The following is a 20,261-nucleotide window of genomic DNA, read 5'->3' on the forward strand; positions in this document are numbered from 1 at the left end:
TAGCTACATAGTCATAATCCCCATTCTAAGTGCCTCTATCCCATTGCAGCTTGGGGCTCTTTTTCAAGAAGTGGAGAATGGATTTTCCAAGCAGAAGAAGAGCCACCAATTCTACAACAGTGAAAGTGATCTGATCAGTAAAAGCTTTTGTATAGTTACTTCAATATTGAAATGTCAGGAAAAATGATAGTCAGAAAGTTACCTAGAGACTGTTTTATTGGTCCAACATCTATGGAAAACAGTATGGAGAGCACTCAAAAATATTAAATATGGATCTACCATTTACCCTGCAAATCCATTTCTAGATATCTAGCCAAAGAATACAAAAACACTAATGCAACGAAATATAATCATGCCTCTGTTCACTGTTGCACTATGAACACAAATACCCAAAAACACTTGGCTAACAGATAAATGTATACACATAAAACATAATATAATTTACCCAAGAAAACAAATACTCTCCCTCCACCTTCACTACATCTTTCTGATGGCTATTGTATTATCTTTCAGACAGCATTGCATATGTATACCATCCCTTTCTTGAAGCTCATCATAGATCTAAAACTGTGCTTTAATTCTCTTTATTGATAGCTGTCCATTGTTCCAGCAGATACTCAATATTTATTGAATTCAACTGAAAGAAAGCATCTACATTTGTTCAAATGGAGAGATAGATCAATGAGCTGAATGCGTGCTTGACATGCAGGGGGCCCAGGTTTAGTCCCCAGCACTGTATGGTACTCTAAGTACTGCCTGGAGTGTCCCCAGAGAAAAAGACCCAAGCACTACAGAAAGTGCAAAAATTATATATACACACATATGTGTGCATATATATATGTATATATATCCTGAAAGTATTTATATGTGTGTGTGAGTGTGTATACATCCACATCCTATAAGTTCTGTATGGCTATGAAGTCAAAGGAAAATACGGATAGAAATAAAATCACATATACCACAAATATATTTCTCCTACATTTATCAGGGAAAAATACAAACATAATGCTTAACTGCTAAGTAGTAGGCAGATGCACTTAAATCAAGACTGTGGAATACAGAATCACCAGTTTTCACAAGTCTAGCCTTGAGCTATGTATCCTCTCTATAGAAAGCATTACTAAGATGAATGTCCCTAGACAGTTATATTACACTGGAGGATTATGGTAATGTTAAAGTGAAAGATGGCCCAGAGAGACAGTACAGCAGGTAAGGTATTTGTCTGGCACGCAGTCCACCCAGGTTCGATTCCCAAAGCCCCAAATGGTTTCCTAAATCGCACCAGGAGTGATTCCTGAGTGCAGAGCCAGAAATAAGTCCTGTGACCTCAAAACAAAAGAAGAAAGAAATACAAAGATACGAACATTTTTGAGAATTTACTTACATCAAACATTTAACAGTTCTCACAAAAATCTCTAAGATCTCACTGACATTCTTTTTTCCTTTTTTTTTTTTCAAATTTGTGTCAAATGTGCCAAATACATAACATTTAAGAGAGGCATATATCACACAAGCAATGTGAACACCCAGTCATGGTTATGAACCAGAAAACGATCTGTCTGACATTCTTAACCTTGCCACACTCCCTAAAGTCTAACAGCCATGAATTTATAGGTACGTATAAATGTGTCATTTTTTGGCAACCTACATTTTTCAAAACTCAAGAATAACTAATTTGATTTGTTTCAAATCATTCTTCCTACTGAGTAAAACCAATTAAAACCTGTAAAGCTTCAGATTTTAGCCTCAAAATGTGATCATGACATGATACAAAGTTCTGGAGAAGAAAGACCAGAGTTAAGCTTAACATTGGCAGCACTTTTCTTAGGCCTAAGTGTCAATGTCAAGCAGTGTCTGGGACACTGTGAGGCTGAATAGAGAGCAGCAAAGACAGAATCCGAGGAGGGAATTTGAAGCAATAGGGCAATAAAAATTAGAGTTAAGATCGAGGCAGTTGGAGTCAAATAATTGTCAAACTTTTATTTGGAATTCTGAAACATGTTCTAAAATAAATAGTAATCTTTAAATTGTCAGTTATCCAAGACTAAGCCAATTTTGGATCACATTAATTCCTGTCTAAATTGAGGTGGTTTTTTCCTACCCTATATCCCTGCCAGCCAAAGAAAATAGGAAGTCATGGTTAAGAAAATTACACAACATACTGGGCTTCTAAAACTCTAAGTTTATATATATATATAATATTATGTATACAATGTGCAGCATTTAATTCAAAAGTGATATGAAGTGATAACAATTGACTGAAAAAACAATAAAAGAGATAAAACAGAACATGAAAGACCCAGAAAATAATCATTCTTTGGATTATAAGAACTGAGTTTAACTCTGATTAATACATCCAAAAAATTAAAAATATAGCTTAGAGAATTAAAGTAAATATTGGGAATAGATTATAATGATAAACACAATAGAATACTATGAAGAACCAGGAGTAAGCCCTGAGCACCCCTGAAACAAAACTAAAAAAATTGAAAATATAAAAGTTTTACATTGACTTATAAAAATCTATCATTGTAAAATTTACACTTCAAACCAAACAAAAATGCTCCCGGCTCAAAAGTTATGCCAATAAAAGTCTGGGAAGCTAGCTCAAGTGACAGAGCACATGCCTAGTTCAGGCAAGACCCTGAGTTTCATCCCTGAGAACTATGGGTTTGCATGTAACTATATCCTGCTGGGTGTAGCCCTGGGCCCCCAAACCAGCATAAGCGTCACAAATAAAGGAGCATTCCAACCCGTGATCAGTGAACTAAGGCTGAGTACATGCAACCCCTAAGAGCACCAGAACTACAAGCATCACAAGACACGTTGTGCAATCCCTGGTCAAAACATCAGAGAGAAGGGAAGGAATGGGAAAATAACAAGCAAAAAAATATGTCTGCCAGGCCATTTAAGCACATTAATGGCCAAGATCCAGAAACTCACAAAAGAAGACGGCAGCTCGCCACGTGGATGACCCCCACCCTCATCCTGTGCCTCAGATGGAGCAGGTTTCTCTTCTCCGCCTACTCCAGGTGAACCCCAACGGCCACACACCTCCAGAAGAAAAATCCAGGTACGCGGTATACCAGTGACTGAAAACTCCAGGCCACATGAGGTGGGGACCAGAGTCCCTCCCCATCTCCCTGCCCCAACCGGGTGTCCTGCCTGTTATGGATATCCATGGGCACCCTATGCTATTCCTCTACTATTCATAACAAGCAAAACAAAATAAATTACTTAGCATCTGCCTGTGGGGCAGGCTTTAGTGGTGATGAAAAAATCTGAAATAATGGTGGAGGAAAGTGGTAATGGAGGTGAGATTGGTGTTGAAATATTGAATATAATCAACTACTGTGAACAACTTTATGAAAATAAAATTGAGACAATATATTTTATGCCAATATATTCTAAATAATAATAACAACCTCATGAAAAATGTTCCTAAAGCAAAAAAAAAAAAGAAAAGAAAATACTTTCCAGCTTGTCTTATGAAATCAACATGACTTTAATACCCAAGTCTGACAAAGACATTAAAAAAAAGTTAGAGCCAAAATCTGGAAAAAAGACTGGTTAAAGAAACTTTGGTACATCTACACAATGGAATACTATGCAGCTGTTAGAAAAGATGAAGTCATGAAATTTGCATATAAGCAGATCAACATGGAAAGTATCATGCTGAATGAAATGAGTCAGAAAGAAAGAGACAGACATATAAAGATCGCACTTATCTGTGGAATATAAAGTAGTAGAATGGGAGACTAACACCCAAGAGTAGTAGGGATAAGAACCAGGAGGTCTGCCCCACAGCTTGGAAACTGGCCTCACATGCTAGGGGAAAAGGCAGCTGAGATAGAGAAGGAAACACCTAGTAGAGAATGTTGGGAAGACCCACTCGGGTTGAAAGCTGCGTGCCAAAAGTAGACTATAGACTGAACATGATGGCCGCTCAATACCTCTACTGCAAACTACAACATTCAACAGGAGAGAGAACAAAAGGGAATGTCCTGCTGCAGAGGCAGGGTGGGGTGATGGGGGTTGGGGTGGGGGTGGTGGGAGGGATACTGGGAACATTAGTGGAGGAGAATGGGCACTGGTGGAGGGATGTAAATGAAATGCAAACATGAAAGTTCATAAGATTGTAACTGTACCTCACGGTGATTCACTAATAATTCTTTTTTAAAAGTTATAGATTAAGCCTCTCATAAACATATATGTAGTATATATTTTTGTTACATAATTCTAAATAATACACATGTAAGTATAGCTCTCAGATAAAGCAAACATACATGTAGCAAAAGACATTTCACAATGTTTTCAAATAAAATTATTAGCAATAGCTCCAAACAGTAAGCTTTTCACCAATCATAAAGTACATGAATAAATCATGTTATAGTCATTACTGATCTAAATCTAATCCTAAGGAAAAGATTATAACCAGATTGGCTGAATTCTGAGAATTTCAAATTGGTTGTATCTTTGTAGAATAATTTGTATCTTTGTATCTTTCAAGAATAATTGACAAAATTCACATAGTAACAAAACCCAAAATAATCATGATAATCTCAATGAAAACTAAAAGTTAATTTATGAACCACAGTAATAATTCAAAAGTTATCTTAATATAGTAAAGTATATTTATTTAAATTCTACAGTAAACCGCACTGAATAATGAAATATTTAAGTCTCTTAAAGTAAAGAACGAGATAAAGCTACCTTTTGTATTTTTTCACTTTTCCTCACTAAATTTCTAGTGCGAAATGGCAGAGTTTTAAACAAGAAAGAATGGGGGGTTTTGGCACCAGAGCAGATTCTTGCAGCCATGCATTTTGACTGTGAACTGAACTACAACCTCGTGCAGCCCGGGGAGGGATTTTTTTCCCTCTCCACCCCATTTTTCTGAGCGAAAATGGCGGCAGCGGCAGCAGCCACGCGGTGAGAGCCACCCTCTAAGACCCCTCCACCAGGAGGTAGGACTTTCTTTAGTGACGTAGCCTGTAGGTGATCCTGGGAGGGGAGGTGTTCCCGGTGCGCCTTCCGCCCAGAGATGAACCAAGAGCCGAGGCACGAGAAGCAGAGCCTCCCGCCTACTGACTGTGATCCTGAGGTCTCCTAACCCATTTTGGCACCAGAGCAGATTCTTGCAGCCATGCATTTTGACTGTGAACTGAGCTAAAATATTAGAAACCCAAAACCGCGCGGCCGCAATAGCGGCCGCGCGGACTCAAAGTCTTCACTTTTACCAAGGAAGAGAAATTATTAGATGATGCTTATTCAGCAGGCCTGATTGTTGGGGAAAATTTCCAATCAACAATAGTGAGTTCTGTATGGAAATATGAAATGTACTCAATATATAGAGAGAATAATGGGAATATCATCAGTTACTTAGATGGGGGGTGGGGCGGGAGGGGTGTGTATTGGGGTTCTTGGTGGTGGAACGGGTGCACTGGTGAAGGGATGGTGGTTTAATCAGTATTTGACTGTGACTTAAACCTGAAAGCTTTGTATTTTTTTTCTTGTTTTCACGGTGGTTCAATAAAATATTTCTTTAAAAAAAAAAAAGAATGGAGGGAAGAAAAAATAAATAAAAGGAAAGAATATAGTGAAATTAATAAAGAAGTATCAGAAAAGGTACATACTATAAAACTCAGATTGCACAACAAATTCACAAGTCTATGAAAAAAAGGAAATAAGAAAATGGGAGAAAAAATTAAAAGCACTACATAAAAGAGATTATTGAATGATCAATAAATATATTTTTAAGTTGTTCAGTCTTATTAGTTGTCACAGATATGTAAATGACAAAAATAATAAGATTCCACTATATATAGAATTATTTAATTCACTCACTTTTCTCTTCCTTTGTCTGTGAGATCAACTATATTAAATAGCAATTTTGATTAAAGACAAATAAGAATGAAAAGCTAGCTACATTCCAAGTTCCAAAAGAAATAGACTTACAATTTAAAGTCTTAAAAGATTAATATATAACTTTGAAAAAGAGCTGTCAACTTTTTCATATGGAAAATAATGTTAAAGCAGTCAAAAGTATATTTCAAGAAATTACAGTGGACAGGAAGTCTGCCTTGTACAAGGTCAACCTGGGTTTAATCCCTGGCATCCTCTCAGGTCTCTGAGCTCTACCAGGAGTAATTCCTGAGTGTAGAGCTAGGAACAACCCTGAGCATTGCCAGTTGTGGTCCAGAAACAATCAAACAACAACAACAAAAAGTGTGTGTGGCGGGGAGAACTTAACAGTCAAATTCACCCACAAGGAAGAGCATTCAATATTTTCTTGATTGAAAATATTGAAATATTGAAAACCTTGGCCTCATATCCATAAGTTTTATTAAAAGATGGTTTGAGTTTTTAAAGATAAATTAAGGCAAAAGTGACTGATCTGACATAGAAAGACTGCACTCATCTATGGTATATAGAATATCAGAGTGGGAGACTAATACCCAAGAACTGTAGAAATAAGTACCAGGAGGTTGACTCCATGGCTTCGAGGCTGGCCTCACGTTCCGGGGAAAGGGCAACTCAGAGAAGCGATCACCAACTACATTGTAGTCGAAGGCCATGTAGGGGAAGGGAGTTGCGGGCTGAATGAGGGCTAGAGACCCAGCACAGCGGCCACTCAACACCTTTATTGCAAACCACAACAGCTAATTAGAGAGAGAAAACAGAAGGGAATGCCCTGCCACAGTGGCAGGGTGGGGTGGGGGGGAGATGGGAGTGGGGAGGGTGGGAGGGACGCTGGGTTTACGGGTGGTGGAGAATGGGCACTGGTGAAGGAATGGGTTCCCGAACTTTGTATGAGGGAAGTATAAGCACAAAAGTGTATAAATCTGTAACTGTACCCTCACGGTGATTCTCTAATTAAAAATAAATAAATTATAAAAAAAAAAGTGACTGATCTGATACTGATCTGATACTGATACTGCCAAACTCTGTCAAGGCACAAGGGTAGAGAATTCAAGCACAAAATTCTGTCATTGTATTAAAACTAGAAATATTCATCTTGAATACTGATGAATCAGTCCAACACTGATCCTCAAATTCAAGCACTGATCCTCCTACAAATAGTATTAGAGTGAAACTATGGCTAAAAACAGGAGGGACCAGAGAGATTGCTCAATGGGCTAGTGTGAATGCTTTGCATACAATTGACCCATATTCAAGCCCCCATACTGCGTGATCCCCTGTGTACTCCCAGGCACGACCCTTGCACTCTGCCAGGTGTAGCCCAAGCCTCCCCACCTCCAAACCCTCATAAATAAATAAACAAACAAACAAAGAAATAAATACAGTATATGCACTTAAGTAAAAACATTTTCTTTGGCAAAAAAAAGGGAAATCTTAATAACAGTATTTTAACAGTCAATTACTATCACAGTGATAAATAAATGCACCACAAATTGTCACTTAACTAAGTTGTTATTGACTAAGATTCATAACCAGTACCAATTTTAATATTTATTATTTTTCAAATTTATTAATCAGCAGAGTGAAAAAGTCCGAATATTAATTTTTCTATGAAGGAGAAAGAATTGAAAATTTTAAATAGTCAGAAACATTCTGATTGGGATGAGCATGAGAGACAAATATAATGAAGAAGGCAGATACATGATAATATTTCCTGTGGGTCAAGTAAGCGGGAATGTCAAATAAGAGCGACAAGACAACACTTCAGGGAAAGGTTGGCATTTCATTTACAACAGATTTCTTAGATACAGAAGACCAGAACATTTATAACTCTGCATGTCTATTAAAAGCCACTGAATTGTGGCAGATGCTACCAATCTCCTTACCATTTCTTCAACATAAGGGTAAAGCATATCTCCAAAGTATTCTGTAGCTTCAATTGGAAGTTGTGCTGGCAAATTGTCAATGGAGCACATCAGAATTCCAGAGCCTTCAACACTAGGAGAAACAATATACTTTATTCATGTATACAAGATGTTATCTGTAAGCTCTAACTTTTCCAAATGTTTACTCCATTCTATTTGCTTCATAATTATTGTACCAAGTTATTTAAGAAAATAAAGTTTTTCAAAATGAACTTTCACATTCTTCAGTAACTAATATCTATTTTATTACAGTATATATAGAACATATATATCACTGTCACTGTCATCCCATTGCTCATCTATTTGTTTGAGCGGGCACCAGTAACGTCTCTCATTGAGAGACTTATTATTACTGTTTTTGGCATATCCAATATGCACGGGTAGCTTGCCAGGCTCTGCCACGCGGGCTCGATACTCTTGGTAGCTTGCCGGACTCTCCGAGAAGGGCGGAAGAATCGAACACAGGTTGGCCGAGTGAAAGGCGAAAGCCCAACTGCTGTGCTATCGCTCCAGTCCAGAACATATATATACAGTATATATATACATATAGCACATATATATGTATATATATATACACACAGTATATATAGAATACTTCACGAATTAACGTGTTATCCAGGCAAGCTACCAAGAGTATCTCGCCCACACGGCAGAGCCTGGCAAGCTACCCGTGGTGTATTCAATATGTCTGGCAATGGAGATGTTACTGGTGCCTGCTCAAGCAAATCGATGAACAACGAGACGACAGTGCTACAGTATATATGCATTTTAGTGTTGAAACTTTCATAGTTTTTCTATTAAGTATTAATTTGATTTTTCTACTATGTTTGAACACACATGAACTAGAAATCTTCAGAGCTTTCATAAAGTTTCCTTTCTTTTTTTTTTTTTTTTGCTTTTTGGGTCACACCCAGCGATGCACAAGGGTTACTCCTGGCTTTTCACTCAGGAATTACTCCTGGCGGTGCTTGGGGTACCATATGGGATGCCGGGGATCGAACCCGGGTCAGCCACGTGCAAGGCAAACGCCCTACCCGCTGTGCTATCACTCCGGCCCCTAAAGTTTCCTTTCTAAAAGGAAAACTTTTGACCAGTAGATGATAGAAAGCTAATAATGTATCTAATAATAATAATGAAATTTAATGATGTAATAAATAAGTAATGTATTCATATCTTACTATCTAACGTCCATCACAAACTCACCTATCATGAATATGCTGGTCTGCATCATACATGCAAAATGGTTGATCTATAGTTGTGCATTCAGTCATAAACTCTATAGATCCTCCTGAGTCAGCTGAAATATCACATATCGCTACAAGTCTGAAAATTATACAAATACTTAGATGAGAGCATGGAATTCTGAGGTCTACAACAACAGTAAAAGTGAATAAAAATAAAAAGTGCAAGTAGCACATATAAGAGCTTAATGGCTCCAGGATGTAATACAACACACTTTCCTCTTTATTGTGCATTTTTAGCTGATTATTCATAACAAGCAGTACAAAATTAATTTTTCAGTTCTGCATTGGGGGCATGGTTTGGGATTTGGGGTGGAAACATTCAAAATATGGTAGTGCGAAAGTGTAATGGTGGTGGGGTTGGTGTTCAAATATTAAATGTAATGAATTATTATGGACAACTTTATAAAAATAAAATAAAATTTTAAATAAATAAAAGGTGCTTGGAGTAGGTTTTTTTTTACGTGAATGGCAATATTCACTAGGCCTCTAAATTTTTTTTTCCTATAGCTCCACACACTGAAAACATTATGTTCTTCTGAAATACAAAGAATCTTCCCAGGGTAAGATTTAGTTTTTACATGCAAAAATAAAAAAGAAATGGATAAAAAAATATAAAAAGGGAGAGGGAGGAAGAAGGAGAAGAAGAGCAAGTAATGAAGAGTAGGAAGGACAGAGGCAAGAGAAGAAGAAAAGGAAGAAGAGAGAAGAACAAGGAGGAGGAAGAAAATAAAGAGAAGTTGGTGGAGCAGGAGGAAGAGAAAAAGGAGGAAAAGGGAAAAGAAGATGGGGGGGGAATATTCCTTCCCTTGGGAAATCATTGACAACAGCATAGTTAAAATTTAAATTAAAATTAACCTACTTAACCAGCTCAAAATTGCTAATGAAGATTCAATTATATCAATATTTCCTCAGCAGAATCCCAGGATATTCTAAGCAGACCACAAAGTAAAAGTCACATAAATGGGTGCCACAGCCCAAGAGTAGGAGAGGAGGCCAACTGGTGGGACAGAAAGGCCACAGGAAGAAAACAGGGTCATAAGGGGCCACAGTTGGAAAAAAAATTAAGAAACACTGACCAGTTCTGAACACTAACCCTGTTTATTACCTCATATTTTACATGTCATTGCATGGAAATATCTAGAATTATGAGCACATAGCTGAGCCGAAGAGTTTAAATCCTTTAGAAGTAGCACAAATTTCTCCTTCTTAATCATCAGTTACCACATTCCTACATAAACCCTATACAGCTAGACACTCCCATTCACTATATTGCTTTGATAGTGCCATTATTCATCAATTCCAAAACTATGCTTTGGAATTCTCATTTCCTTCATTGTTCCCTTTAAAAATTTTACTGACCTCCTGGCCCCTGTTTTCCCTGGCCTTTGTTTTTCCTAGCCATGGGTCGGGGAAAATGAGCAACTGGGTGGGGTGGGGAGCAAAGGGAAGTGAGGATAGAGAAGGGACAACTACGACAATAATAGTTGGAAATTTCATTTTGCACAGGAACTGAGTGTTGAAACTACATAGATAAAGAGATATATCTGATAATCTTTCAGTATTTGTACTGCAGACCATAAGGCTCAAAAGGAGAGAGAGAGAGAATTATAAGAGAGAAAGAGAGAGAGAGAGAGAGAGAGAGAGAGAGAGAGAGAGAGAGAGAGAGAGAAAAGAAAAGTGCCTGACAAAGAGGCGGGATGGGAGAGGCAAAAACTGGGTACATTGGTGGTGCGAAATGTACACTGGTGAAAGAATGGGTGTTGGAACATTTTATGACTTAATCCCAACCGTGAAAACCTTTTTAACTGTGTATTTCACTGCAGTTCAATAAAACAAAATATTAAAAAATAAAGTTTGGGGCTGGAGCAATAGCATAGCAGGTAGGGCGTTTGCCTTGCATGCAGCTGACCCGGGTTCAAATCCCAGCATTCCATATGGTCCCCTGAGCACTGCCAATGTGACCCAAAGACAAAACAAAAAAGAAATTTTACTGGGTCCAGTGATCATACTTTCTTCTAAACCCCTGTGACATTGATTATTCCTGGTGTTCCCTTGGCATTTACCTTACAATAGCACCAAGCCTGATGTTAGGAACTATATCTTTTACTCTTTCATCCCTCTCTGACCTGAGTTTAGCAGAATTCCAGGGAAATCAGGTATTCCAAGATTATTTATAGGTTAATATTTAATAATAATTCAAATGGATCATACGTCATCAATATGTTGATTACTTTTTAACCAAGGCAATAAGGTTCTTATCCTTAAGAGTGAAGTTTAGCTAGGAGAAAGAAAAATCATAACCACAGAAAACAAATGGTCATGAATTTCACAAAAAAAAAAATGTCAAAGAGAAGCACAGACTAAGAGAGACATGTGTAAACTAGAGACCTGTGGAGGATGTTACCTTTGAAATGTATGTGGAGTCAGAGAAGTTGAGTTTCAAGAAGGACATTAAATGTTAAGATGTCAAAATGTCAAGATAATAAACTAGTTATGAACAGTCACCATGAGATATGAGGATCCTCTATATGATACTCTATGAGTGAACACTACCATTAAAAACAAACAACAACAACAAATTGCCACCAATACAAGCACATGAAGTCCTTACTTGTGTGGTAAAGTTGGGCATCCTTTCTCACCACCACCTGAGGGTTTGCCTGGAGCCAGGAGAGTCTTAAGATCTCCTCTAGTTAGTAGCCGAGGGTTGTTCCGATCCCAGTAGATCCCATTGACTAAACAAGATGTGTAGGGTGCAATCTACAAATAATGTTTCGAGATCAACAAGATAGGAACTAAAACAAGGCAATGTGCTGAAAAAGAGCTATCAGTAAAATACATAAATAATAATAATAATAATAATAATAATAATTGGATTGTTACTTTTACTTGAGTCTATTATTTCCCCATCTGTGGCCACCTTTTTTGCACAAGACAATAAATACCCACCCAAGTTTCAGGGTAAAATTACCCTATGCTAGAGAAGTATGACAATATTTTTGTCCTAGGGTATATTGCATAGCCAAGAAAAAGGAAAGGCAGAGAGTGAAGTGACTTGGAACACTATTATTAGCACCAATAACAAGTAAAGTGTGACCTAAATCATTACACCTCAACTTCTCTGGGCTGTTTTCCTTACCTGCCAGATGGGGATAATACGTACCCCATTCCTCAAAGGAATGCTGTGAAAATTAAATCAGATAACATCTGTAAGCTCCATGGACAAATGTGCTACATACATGCATACATGGCAACTAAGTCACTATGAATTTTAGGATGCATCCAACCACAAAAACTTCCATGATTGGAAAACACAGAAAAGATGGAGGTTTCCTGGATTCAAAATGTTTCATTTGAAACTATTTTACAATATTTTATTTGTTTCTCAAGCACCAAGCAATATCCAGCTCTAAGAAGAGTCTTTCTTTTGAACATTCTCTAACATATAAATCACACCAGATTCTGAAAAAAAGTATGTTGCTTACACATATGTTATTTTTTAAGTTATAAGTCTATTGCTACATTAATGGACCAAAATATGGAATGCTTCACAAATTTTTGTGTAATCCTTGCTCATGGGGCTTTGCTAATATCTATATGATTCCAATTTTAGTATGTGTGCTTTTGAAGCAAGAACTACATTTTAAATTATCTAACATGCTCTTTTTTCACAATAAGTGCATGCATCTAATTATATTAATTTGTTAGTTGGTTTATTTTGAGGAGGACTTTGGCATATCCAATGACTACAGAAAATACTAACATATTTTTCTTCTTATGAAGCCATTGTGACTGTGTCAGAGGGTTTATAATGAGCTTTTCTGTACTGTGTGATGGGCCTATAAATTATAGCCATACTTTGTTACCCTAACCCTATTTAGTAAGTGCCACCTATTCCAAGATTGGGTGAAAATATGAGTAAAATGTATAGGCAAAGAAGGGGTAAAACTATATAGAACCTCACAGATATTGTACCGTGCCAAGAGTGCTAACTCATCTGAGATCATTAACAGGTAAGAGCAATCTATAGGAAATAGTTTATACCTATTGTGTACATGCAGACCTAAAATATTAATAGAAACAGAAAAGCAAAGGGCATACCCATGGAAACTCCCAGAGCCACTAAGAAAAGGACATTACAAACAAACAGAAAACAATTCCCAGAGCCAACTCGTGAACCCCAAAAAACTCACACAGGTCAGTATGGGGAGCTGCAAATAATGTACAAATTCAGAACTTCTTTCCGGTAAAGCAGCCTAACTATAGTGTATCATAAGCAACCAACTCAAAAGCTGGGTACGATACTCACATCAGTACTAAAACGACTTATGTAGCGCTCAGGATATTTGTCATACTCTACAGGATCATATACACCATCTGTTTTCCTGACAAGATGATGATGGCGACTTAACACCGTCCCATACACTTTTCTCAGGTCTTGCAGGGGAGAAAGAAATTAGTAAAGTGGGTGACATATGATAGAGAATCGTGGTGATAAAATATTATAACATGGAAACTGTTTTTAAAGAACAAGTTTAAGATGGCTACAGTCACCCTCCTCTCGTACTTTACCTCCACTTTGAGACACTTCTTTTAATTCATGGGGTTCCACATATTCACAAGGCAGTTCATTGAAGATTGCTCGAGCTCCCTGTAACGAACAAATGTGTTAAAAATCTAAAAAACAGTGGCAAATGAGATTCCTGGAATCATTTTCCCCATTATATAAATCTATGTGTCCTATCCTATAACCAGGACTGCTGAACAGAAATTACAGATGGACTTTTTGCATGTAGTTAAAAGCCATCTTTAATTCCAGTTTCTTTTTGGTTCTGGGACCATATCTGACAGTGCTTAGGGGCTACTTCCAGCTCAGCACTCAGGGGAACCATGTAACACCACGAATCAGACCTGTGGTTTCTACAAGTGAGGTCTGTGTTCCAGTCCTTTAAGCCCTCTACGTGGCCCCTTATTCCACCTTCAATATAACTCACTACAAGGGGCTTTGCTTTTCTCTTTCATTTAAGTTATTCATGATAAAAACAGAAATGTTTAGACATAAAAGAATAATACTTTTACTTCACTGCTAAAAGTATTTCAAGTGGGAAAACTATTTCCAACAGAAAACTAGGTATCTGTTTCACAGTATAATACATCATTAGCATCCTATTTAAAAGTACATTCTTTTAAGAGAGATATTTTCTATAATTGCAAGTTTCTCCGAAAGACTGCTAAGTGCATTCCCTTCTAATCCACTCAGAAAGCAAATAGTATTAATTCCAATTCCAAATTAATCTTTCTATTATATTATAATATATCATATATGGTAAATATTAAAATTTTACATTTCTGCATACATATACATCTGATTATTAACTAAAAACCCAAGCCAACTTGAAACGTTTAATGCCGGGATCATTTCCAAGCTTTTGCAAATCTCAGGAAAACAGATGTCCCTATGACCAGACCTTTACACCAGAGCAATGAGATACTCTTCAAAAAGAAAAGAAAATGCATTTGGAGCTTCTGATAGCTTGAAATCACCTAAAAGCCAATAAAGTTTGGGCCGCAGCTGCTCTTTGCTATGGAAAATAGTGCACAGGTGAAAACAGTGATCATAATTAGAATGCTCGTTCACAGAAACTAAAAGGAGAGAGGGAGCTGCTCCCAAGTGCCCACAAAATGCTCACAGTTTCTGTATTAGTTCCAGAATTTCAGACTGTTTGACAGAAAGAAGACAGGCGGATTTACCTTTGATACATTACCAGACCCTGTGAACACAAAGGTTAAGGGACCTATAGACTTTGGCATCAGACCCAGAGATATCTCATAGCCGGCATCACGGATAGCCTGTACAGCCTGGCTGCTGTTCCTGTAGTTATGAGCCATGCCAATGTGCTGAAAGTAAGCACACGGGGGTTCAAATTAGTCTATCACCTGAAACACCTCTGTGCTGCCAGTGTGAGAGGTATCTTCAAAAACATTAAGAAACCAACCATCTCACCATAAAAGGTGTGTGATGTCCCAGAGCAAGGAGCCTTACACCCATTCCATGTAAAATGTTGATCATCCCTAGGATGGAATCAGACCGACAGAAAGCACATTAGTTAACAAGTTGAATCTGCTTTCTCTGCCTCTCCTCTAGCTTGCTTGATGCCATGAAGAGACATCTCAGATTTGTAACAGTTCGGGGGAGTCAGTTATATGATCTGACTCATTTCTGCCATCCAAAGCACTAATGCAGCTGTATTTCCATCTGTACTTTCGCTTTCGACCCTGGTTAAATAGAAACATATCCCTCTTCTTTTCTAAGGTTGGTCCCAAAACTTTTGCTCCAAGTTCTATCCCTTCCTGCCAATCAAAGGAATTCAATCTTGAATTACTCTTTCTGCCAAATCTCTTTATTTGTGTATTCTTAGCAACATTTAAACAAGCATTCATTCATCCAGTAACAAACCAAATAAACCAATAAAAGTGAGGTCACCATTGATCCTAAGATCCCCACCAGCTATTTTCAGTGGCCTAAATCAGCACTCTTCAACCTTCTTATATCTCTTGATGGCACCTATCCTGTGAGCTGTCCATGGGTCAGCAGTTATAACCAAGGTGGTAGATGGTGGTTTTCAATTTTTCTGCACCTGGACATGTGTCAGACCTTGCTTACTTGTCAAACATCATCAGTGTAGAACTCCAGTTTATTCAACACTTTACTCTCAGTGTCCCTGACTTTAATATTACTCACCTCATTTCCTCAGTCCTCTTTCCAATGCATTCTAGTCCTATGCCCTTCCTTGGACATTAGTCATCCTGGGGATTCTGTTTTGTACTCTCTTTTCTTCAATCTCTACATACCCCTCAAATAATCTCACTCATTTTTAATATCAAGTATTAGTATACTAATATTCCCAAGTGTATAAAACATATATTTTCTTTAGGTCCTAAAGCAAAGGATAGTCTTGCGCATCTTAAATATGAAAGTTCTTAACAGGAAAGCCTTGTCCTCATCTCACAAGTCCTAGGTTTCCTCACCTCTGGATTTCTGTTTTAGTTCTGCAGCTATTTTGTGGAACTTCTTTAATACACAAAGTTAGCTTATTTATGCATTGTCCTCTACCTCACTCATTTACTATCTTTCTCCCAAACTTTCCATTCCTGCAAGTCTAGGTGAGACTAATCATTGGCCAATTTAGTCATCTGGATGCTGTCCTTAGAGTATTTCCCTGTGAAACTAGCTATCAGATCCTCCACTTTCTAAATGTTTCTAAAACCCACATTTCCTCTTAATTTTATAAAGAATGATTTAGTTGGGCACTGTGGGGATCACCCAAGGCCTGCAGGAATGTTATCCAAGAGAGAAAACTGCTCAGAACCAAAACACCCTAAGAGCGTGTGATCTCAAGTGAGGAATAAAAAAAAAGACAAGATTGTTAAATATTGTGCTTCCAGAGTTGTGGAGAATGCTACTTGATACCAGTTCACCTGAGTAGAGAAAATCACTTGGTGCCAGGGCCTTCCTGTCCTCTGGAAAGTAATACAGCAGAAGGAAAATAATTGGAACACCCAACACTCGGAACAAAAGAAAATGGCCAGAAAAAAAACATGCAAAGAGTTATATTTTCTACTCCTTCCTTCCTTCCTTCCTTCCTTCCTTCTTTCCTTCCTTCCTTCCTTCCTTCCTTCCTTCCTTCCTTCCTTCCTTCCTTCCTTCCTTCCTTCCTTCCTTCCTGATATTGCTCAATATTCCACAGTGCTCAGAGGCTACTCTTGGCTCTGTGTTGGGGCAGTGTCAGTCTTGGCAAACCCAAACCTCCCACCTGCAGAACATGCTCTCAGCCCATTGAACTATTTCACGAGGTTTCTTTTCTTAATAAAAATCCATCAGTTTGAGTGGATACTCAAATCCCTGCTTTGAGTATCCCTTGTGAATTCTCTTTGGGGAAGAAAAAAGCCAATTCAACATAACAGGGTCACTTCTCCCTATAATAGCATGCCAATTACTTAGGGTTCTACACACTTTCACTCTCCTTCCTCATGTCATTGAATAGTGTTTTGCAAAAGAAGTGGAAGATGCACATCTGTCTGTGCTCAGGGCTTTCTCATAGTTCTAGCATCAGGAATTACTTCTGGCAGAGTTCAGGCAACCATATGCAATGCTGGGGATAAAACCCAAGTCAACAGCATGCAAGACAAGCATTTTGTTCATTGTACTGTCTCTCCAGCCCATGGATCATTTTTAAACATTCTTCATACTTCATATTACAAGATACTCCTTTTGTTTGAGCACCTATACTGCATGTGGAGGCTCAGGTTCGTTCCCCAGCCTTTCAATGGTTCCCTTCCAACCCCATCCAGGGCACCAGTGGTAGAGGGTTGCAAACACCGAGAGAAGTAGCCCTAATGTACAGGTGCAGAGTCCTTACCAAAAGAATGGCTTATTACTTTACCATTGGTTCACAACGGTTTACGTCAGATGAGTATGTAATTTCAAGAATATGAGCTACACTTATGTTTATAAGCCTTGCTGCACCCACAATCCAAGTTCTGGTGACAAGGCACCTAAGTATTAAAAGATGCTTCCTCAATAGTCAGACCCAGTTAGATGTTCTTTCCACCACAAATAGCACTTATAACAATGATACTATGTGTTTACGTGCCTGAGTATCTCTCTAAGAGTAAGAATCACATCTGATTCATAGATGTCATGCCACTTCTGAAGGTGGTAACTTCAGAATGAATTGAATAATTTCTTATGTATTCATTCTCTCTATTCAAAGCCTTTAACAGGGTCAATTCTATAAGTCTTGGGGAAAAACAGTCAGCAGATTCACTCTGTCACTCATTTCAAGTCAAGCAATTTCTTTGTTATATTGATGGTACAGATTTGTGTGCTGTTGAGAAAGAGTATGAAGTGAAGTTTAGAATAGGAAACAATTATTTAAGGAAGCAGAATTTTGAATTTCAATATTTTTTCTAAAATGTTGTGGTTATTTCCAAGGTTTTTGTCATTAATGTTAAAAATGGGTAAAATTTTGTGACATTTTTAAAATTGTTTATTTTTAAAATTAGATAATTTTTCAATTGTTCCAACAAATTTGAGTGAGAATTTTTAGTAATTGATAAAAACAGAATAAATGCTATTTTTTTAAAGTATTATAGGTTTCCAAATTTATTTTTGCCCCCAAATGATACAAATACTATTGACCATAGTTTTGGAATAATATAACTTAGCAAGGTATTAGTTTTGAAATAATACAACTTAGAAAGTTATTCAAAGGAGTAAAGGCAGGGGATTAAGAAGAGTAATGCAGTGGCCAAAAAAAAAAAAGAATTTTTACTTTCATATAACAAACCAAAAAAATAATGCCAAAGTCAAGGAGATTATTATGCCTATTTTGCCCTGGCAGTAGTCTTAACTGATACAGATAAGAAATCTTATCTTATACTATACAGTGGTGTTTCACAACTAAAAAAAAAAAAAAAAAATTCAAAAAAACCAATCAAATGGAGTTTTCACCCAGCTCCAGCTTCATTCAGTAAAATCTGCCCATCTCTTCTGCCAGCTTCTGTTCCTGGATCTATTTTGTTTCCCTTTCCTGAACTTCCAACGCCTTCTTATCAAACTGCCTTTTCACTTTCATTTAATTTTAATTTTTTTTATTTTGTTATTGATTTAGATTCTATGGTTTACAGTACTGTTAATAATACTTCTCACACATATGATTCCAACACCATACCCGTCACCAGTGTACCTCTCACCTTCTGATATTCCGAACAGAATCATTGAAAGTCAGAACTCATTTATGGCTTTTCTCTTTCTCTCTATTCTTGCTTTAGAGTTCATGGAAGAGATCTAGGTTAACCATTTTTCCTTCTTATTCTCTCCCCTGATATCCATCACCTTTAATCACATGTCCATGTTTCTTTTTATTGGAAGAAATAAACACGCTCCTTTCTCCTCTTACCAAAGAAAGGGGAAAATAGACAATTGCACCCCAATCAACTTAGAAAGTGGGTAATTTAGATGCCAGGAAAACTTACCGGCCACACCTGCCCACTGACCAAATGCCACCACTCGCACTCCTTGGTGATCCACCATTTTCTCATAATCAATAAGACGGATTTCCTGAAAGTATAAAAAATGTCTCTTACCTATATCCATAAAACTTAATTCCAGTGAAGAATGCACATATATTACCAAGTATTTCACATTTTTTCTCATAAACTATACCATAATTCATTAGTGTAAGTTACCATACAAGGAGATATTCAGAAAATTCAGGGTCACGAACTAATTACAAGTTTTGATTAAAGATGAAAGAATGGGCCAATCAAGGTACAAAATTTTTATCATTCTCTTTTTAGAATAATACATCAAGGAATAAAATTGCTTTGATTTGAATTATAACTGTAGACTTGTATCACAGAGGAAGTTTAAAAACAGCAGAACTGGGGAAGGGGGGAGGTATATCATGATTCTTGGTGATGGAATATGTGCACTGGTGAAGGGATGGGTGTTTGAGCATTGTATAACTGAGACTTTAACATGAACTCTTTGTAACTTTCCACATGGTGAATTAATAAAAGAATTTTAAAAAATAAATAAAAAAAAATAAAAGCAGCAGAACTATTTGACTTTCCAGGCCAGGGGAATTACATGAGGCATATTCTACATGCTGAAAAGAAACTAAAACTACATTGAGAGTTAAAAGCCTTTTTTGGGAGAAACTTCTCTGGGTGCTAGACACCACTCCCAGCTCTATGCTCAGGACACCCTCACAGCAGTGCTCGAGAACCATGCAGTGTATCCAGTTCATCCTTGTATGCAAGGTAATGCATGTCGATCACAAGCAAGGCAAGAACCTTAATACAAGATGTCTTAAAATTATTTTTCTAGGACCTAGTGGAATAACATAGGAGTTGAAGACACTTGTTTTAATGCAAGTGGTCCCAAATTGAAATCCTTAGTGCCCCACAAGTACTGAGTATAATCCTGGCAGCCATTCCCGGTGCCACAAGTGATTTCCAGTTGCACCACAACCAGGTGTGTGAGAACATCGCAAAAGGGAACGGAAGCCTCTTGGACTACTAGCAATCAAAAAAATTCTATTAGCACCACAGGCATGAAGTGGAGCCTCTGGCAAGCACAAGTGTGAACACTGTAGGGACCCAC

The 20,261-nt window shown here is 37.5% G+C and overlaps 1 protein-coding gene, 1 non-coding gene and 1 pseudogene across 2 annotated transcripts in view; all 3 read right to left on the bottom strand.

Annotated features, from left to right (window-relative positions):
* Positions 1 to 20,261, bottom strand: part of AASS (aminoadipate-semialdehyde synthase) — a 52,055-nt gene that overhangs the window by 29,108 nt on the left and 2,686 nt on the right. Inside the window, exons 3-10 of the mRNA XM_004602060.3 lie at positions 19,130 to 19,214; positions 15,096 to 15,163; positions 14,843 to 14,989; positions 13,664 to 13,742; positions 13,401 to 13,528; positions 11,703 to 11,851; positions 9,051 to 9,170; positions 7,809 to 7,920 (exon numbers count right to left, since the gene is read on the bottom strand). Coding sequence (XP_004602117.3) covers positions 7,809 to 7,920; positions 9,051 to 9,170; positions 11,703 to 11,851; positions 13,401 to 13,528; positions 13,664 to 13,742; positions 14,843 to 14,989; positions 15,096 to 15,163; positions 19,130 to 19,214 — 888 coding nt within the window. The remainder of the gene's footprint in view (positions 1 to 7,808; positions 7,921 to 9,050; positions 9,171 to 11,702; positions 11,852 to 13,400; positions 13,529 to 13,663; positions 13,743 to 14,842; positions 14,990 to 15,095; positions 15,164 to 19,129; positions 19,215 to 20,261) is intronic.
* Positions 1,464 to 1,555, bottom strand: LOC129401054 (small nucleolar RNA U13; annotated as a pseudogene).
* LOC129401449 (U6 spliceosomal RNA) lies at positions 12,624 to 12,728 on the bottom strand. Its single transcript, XR_008628353.1, has one exon. It is a non-coding gene; the product is annotated as a U6 spliceosomal RNA (small nuclear RNA).

Source organism: Sorex araneus, chromosome 1 (assembly GCF_027595985.1).
Source record: "Sorex araneus isolate mSorAra2 chromosome 1, mSorAra2.pri, whole genome shotgun sequence".
NCBI classification, from domain to species: Eukaryota; Metazoa; Chordata; class Mammalia; order Eulipotyphla; family Soricidae; genus Sorex; species Sorex araneus.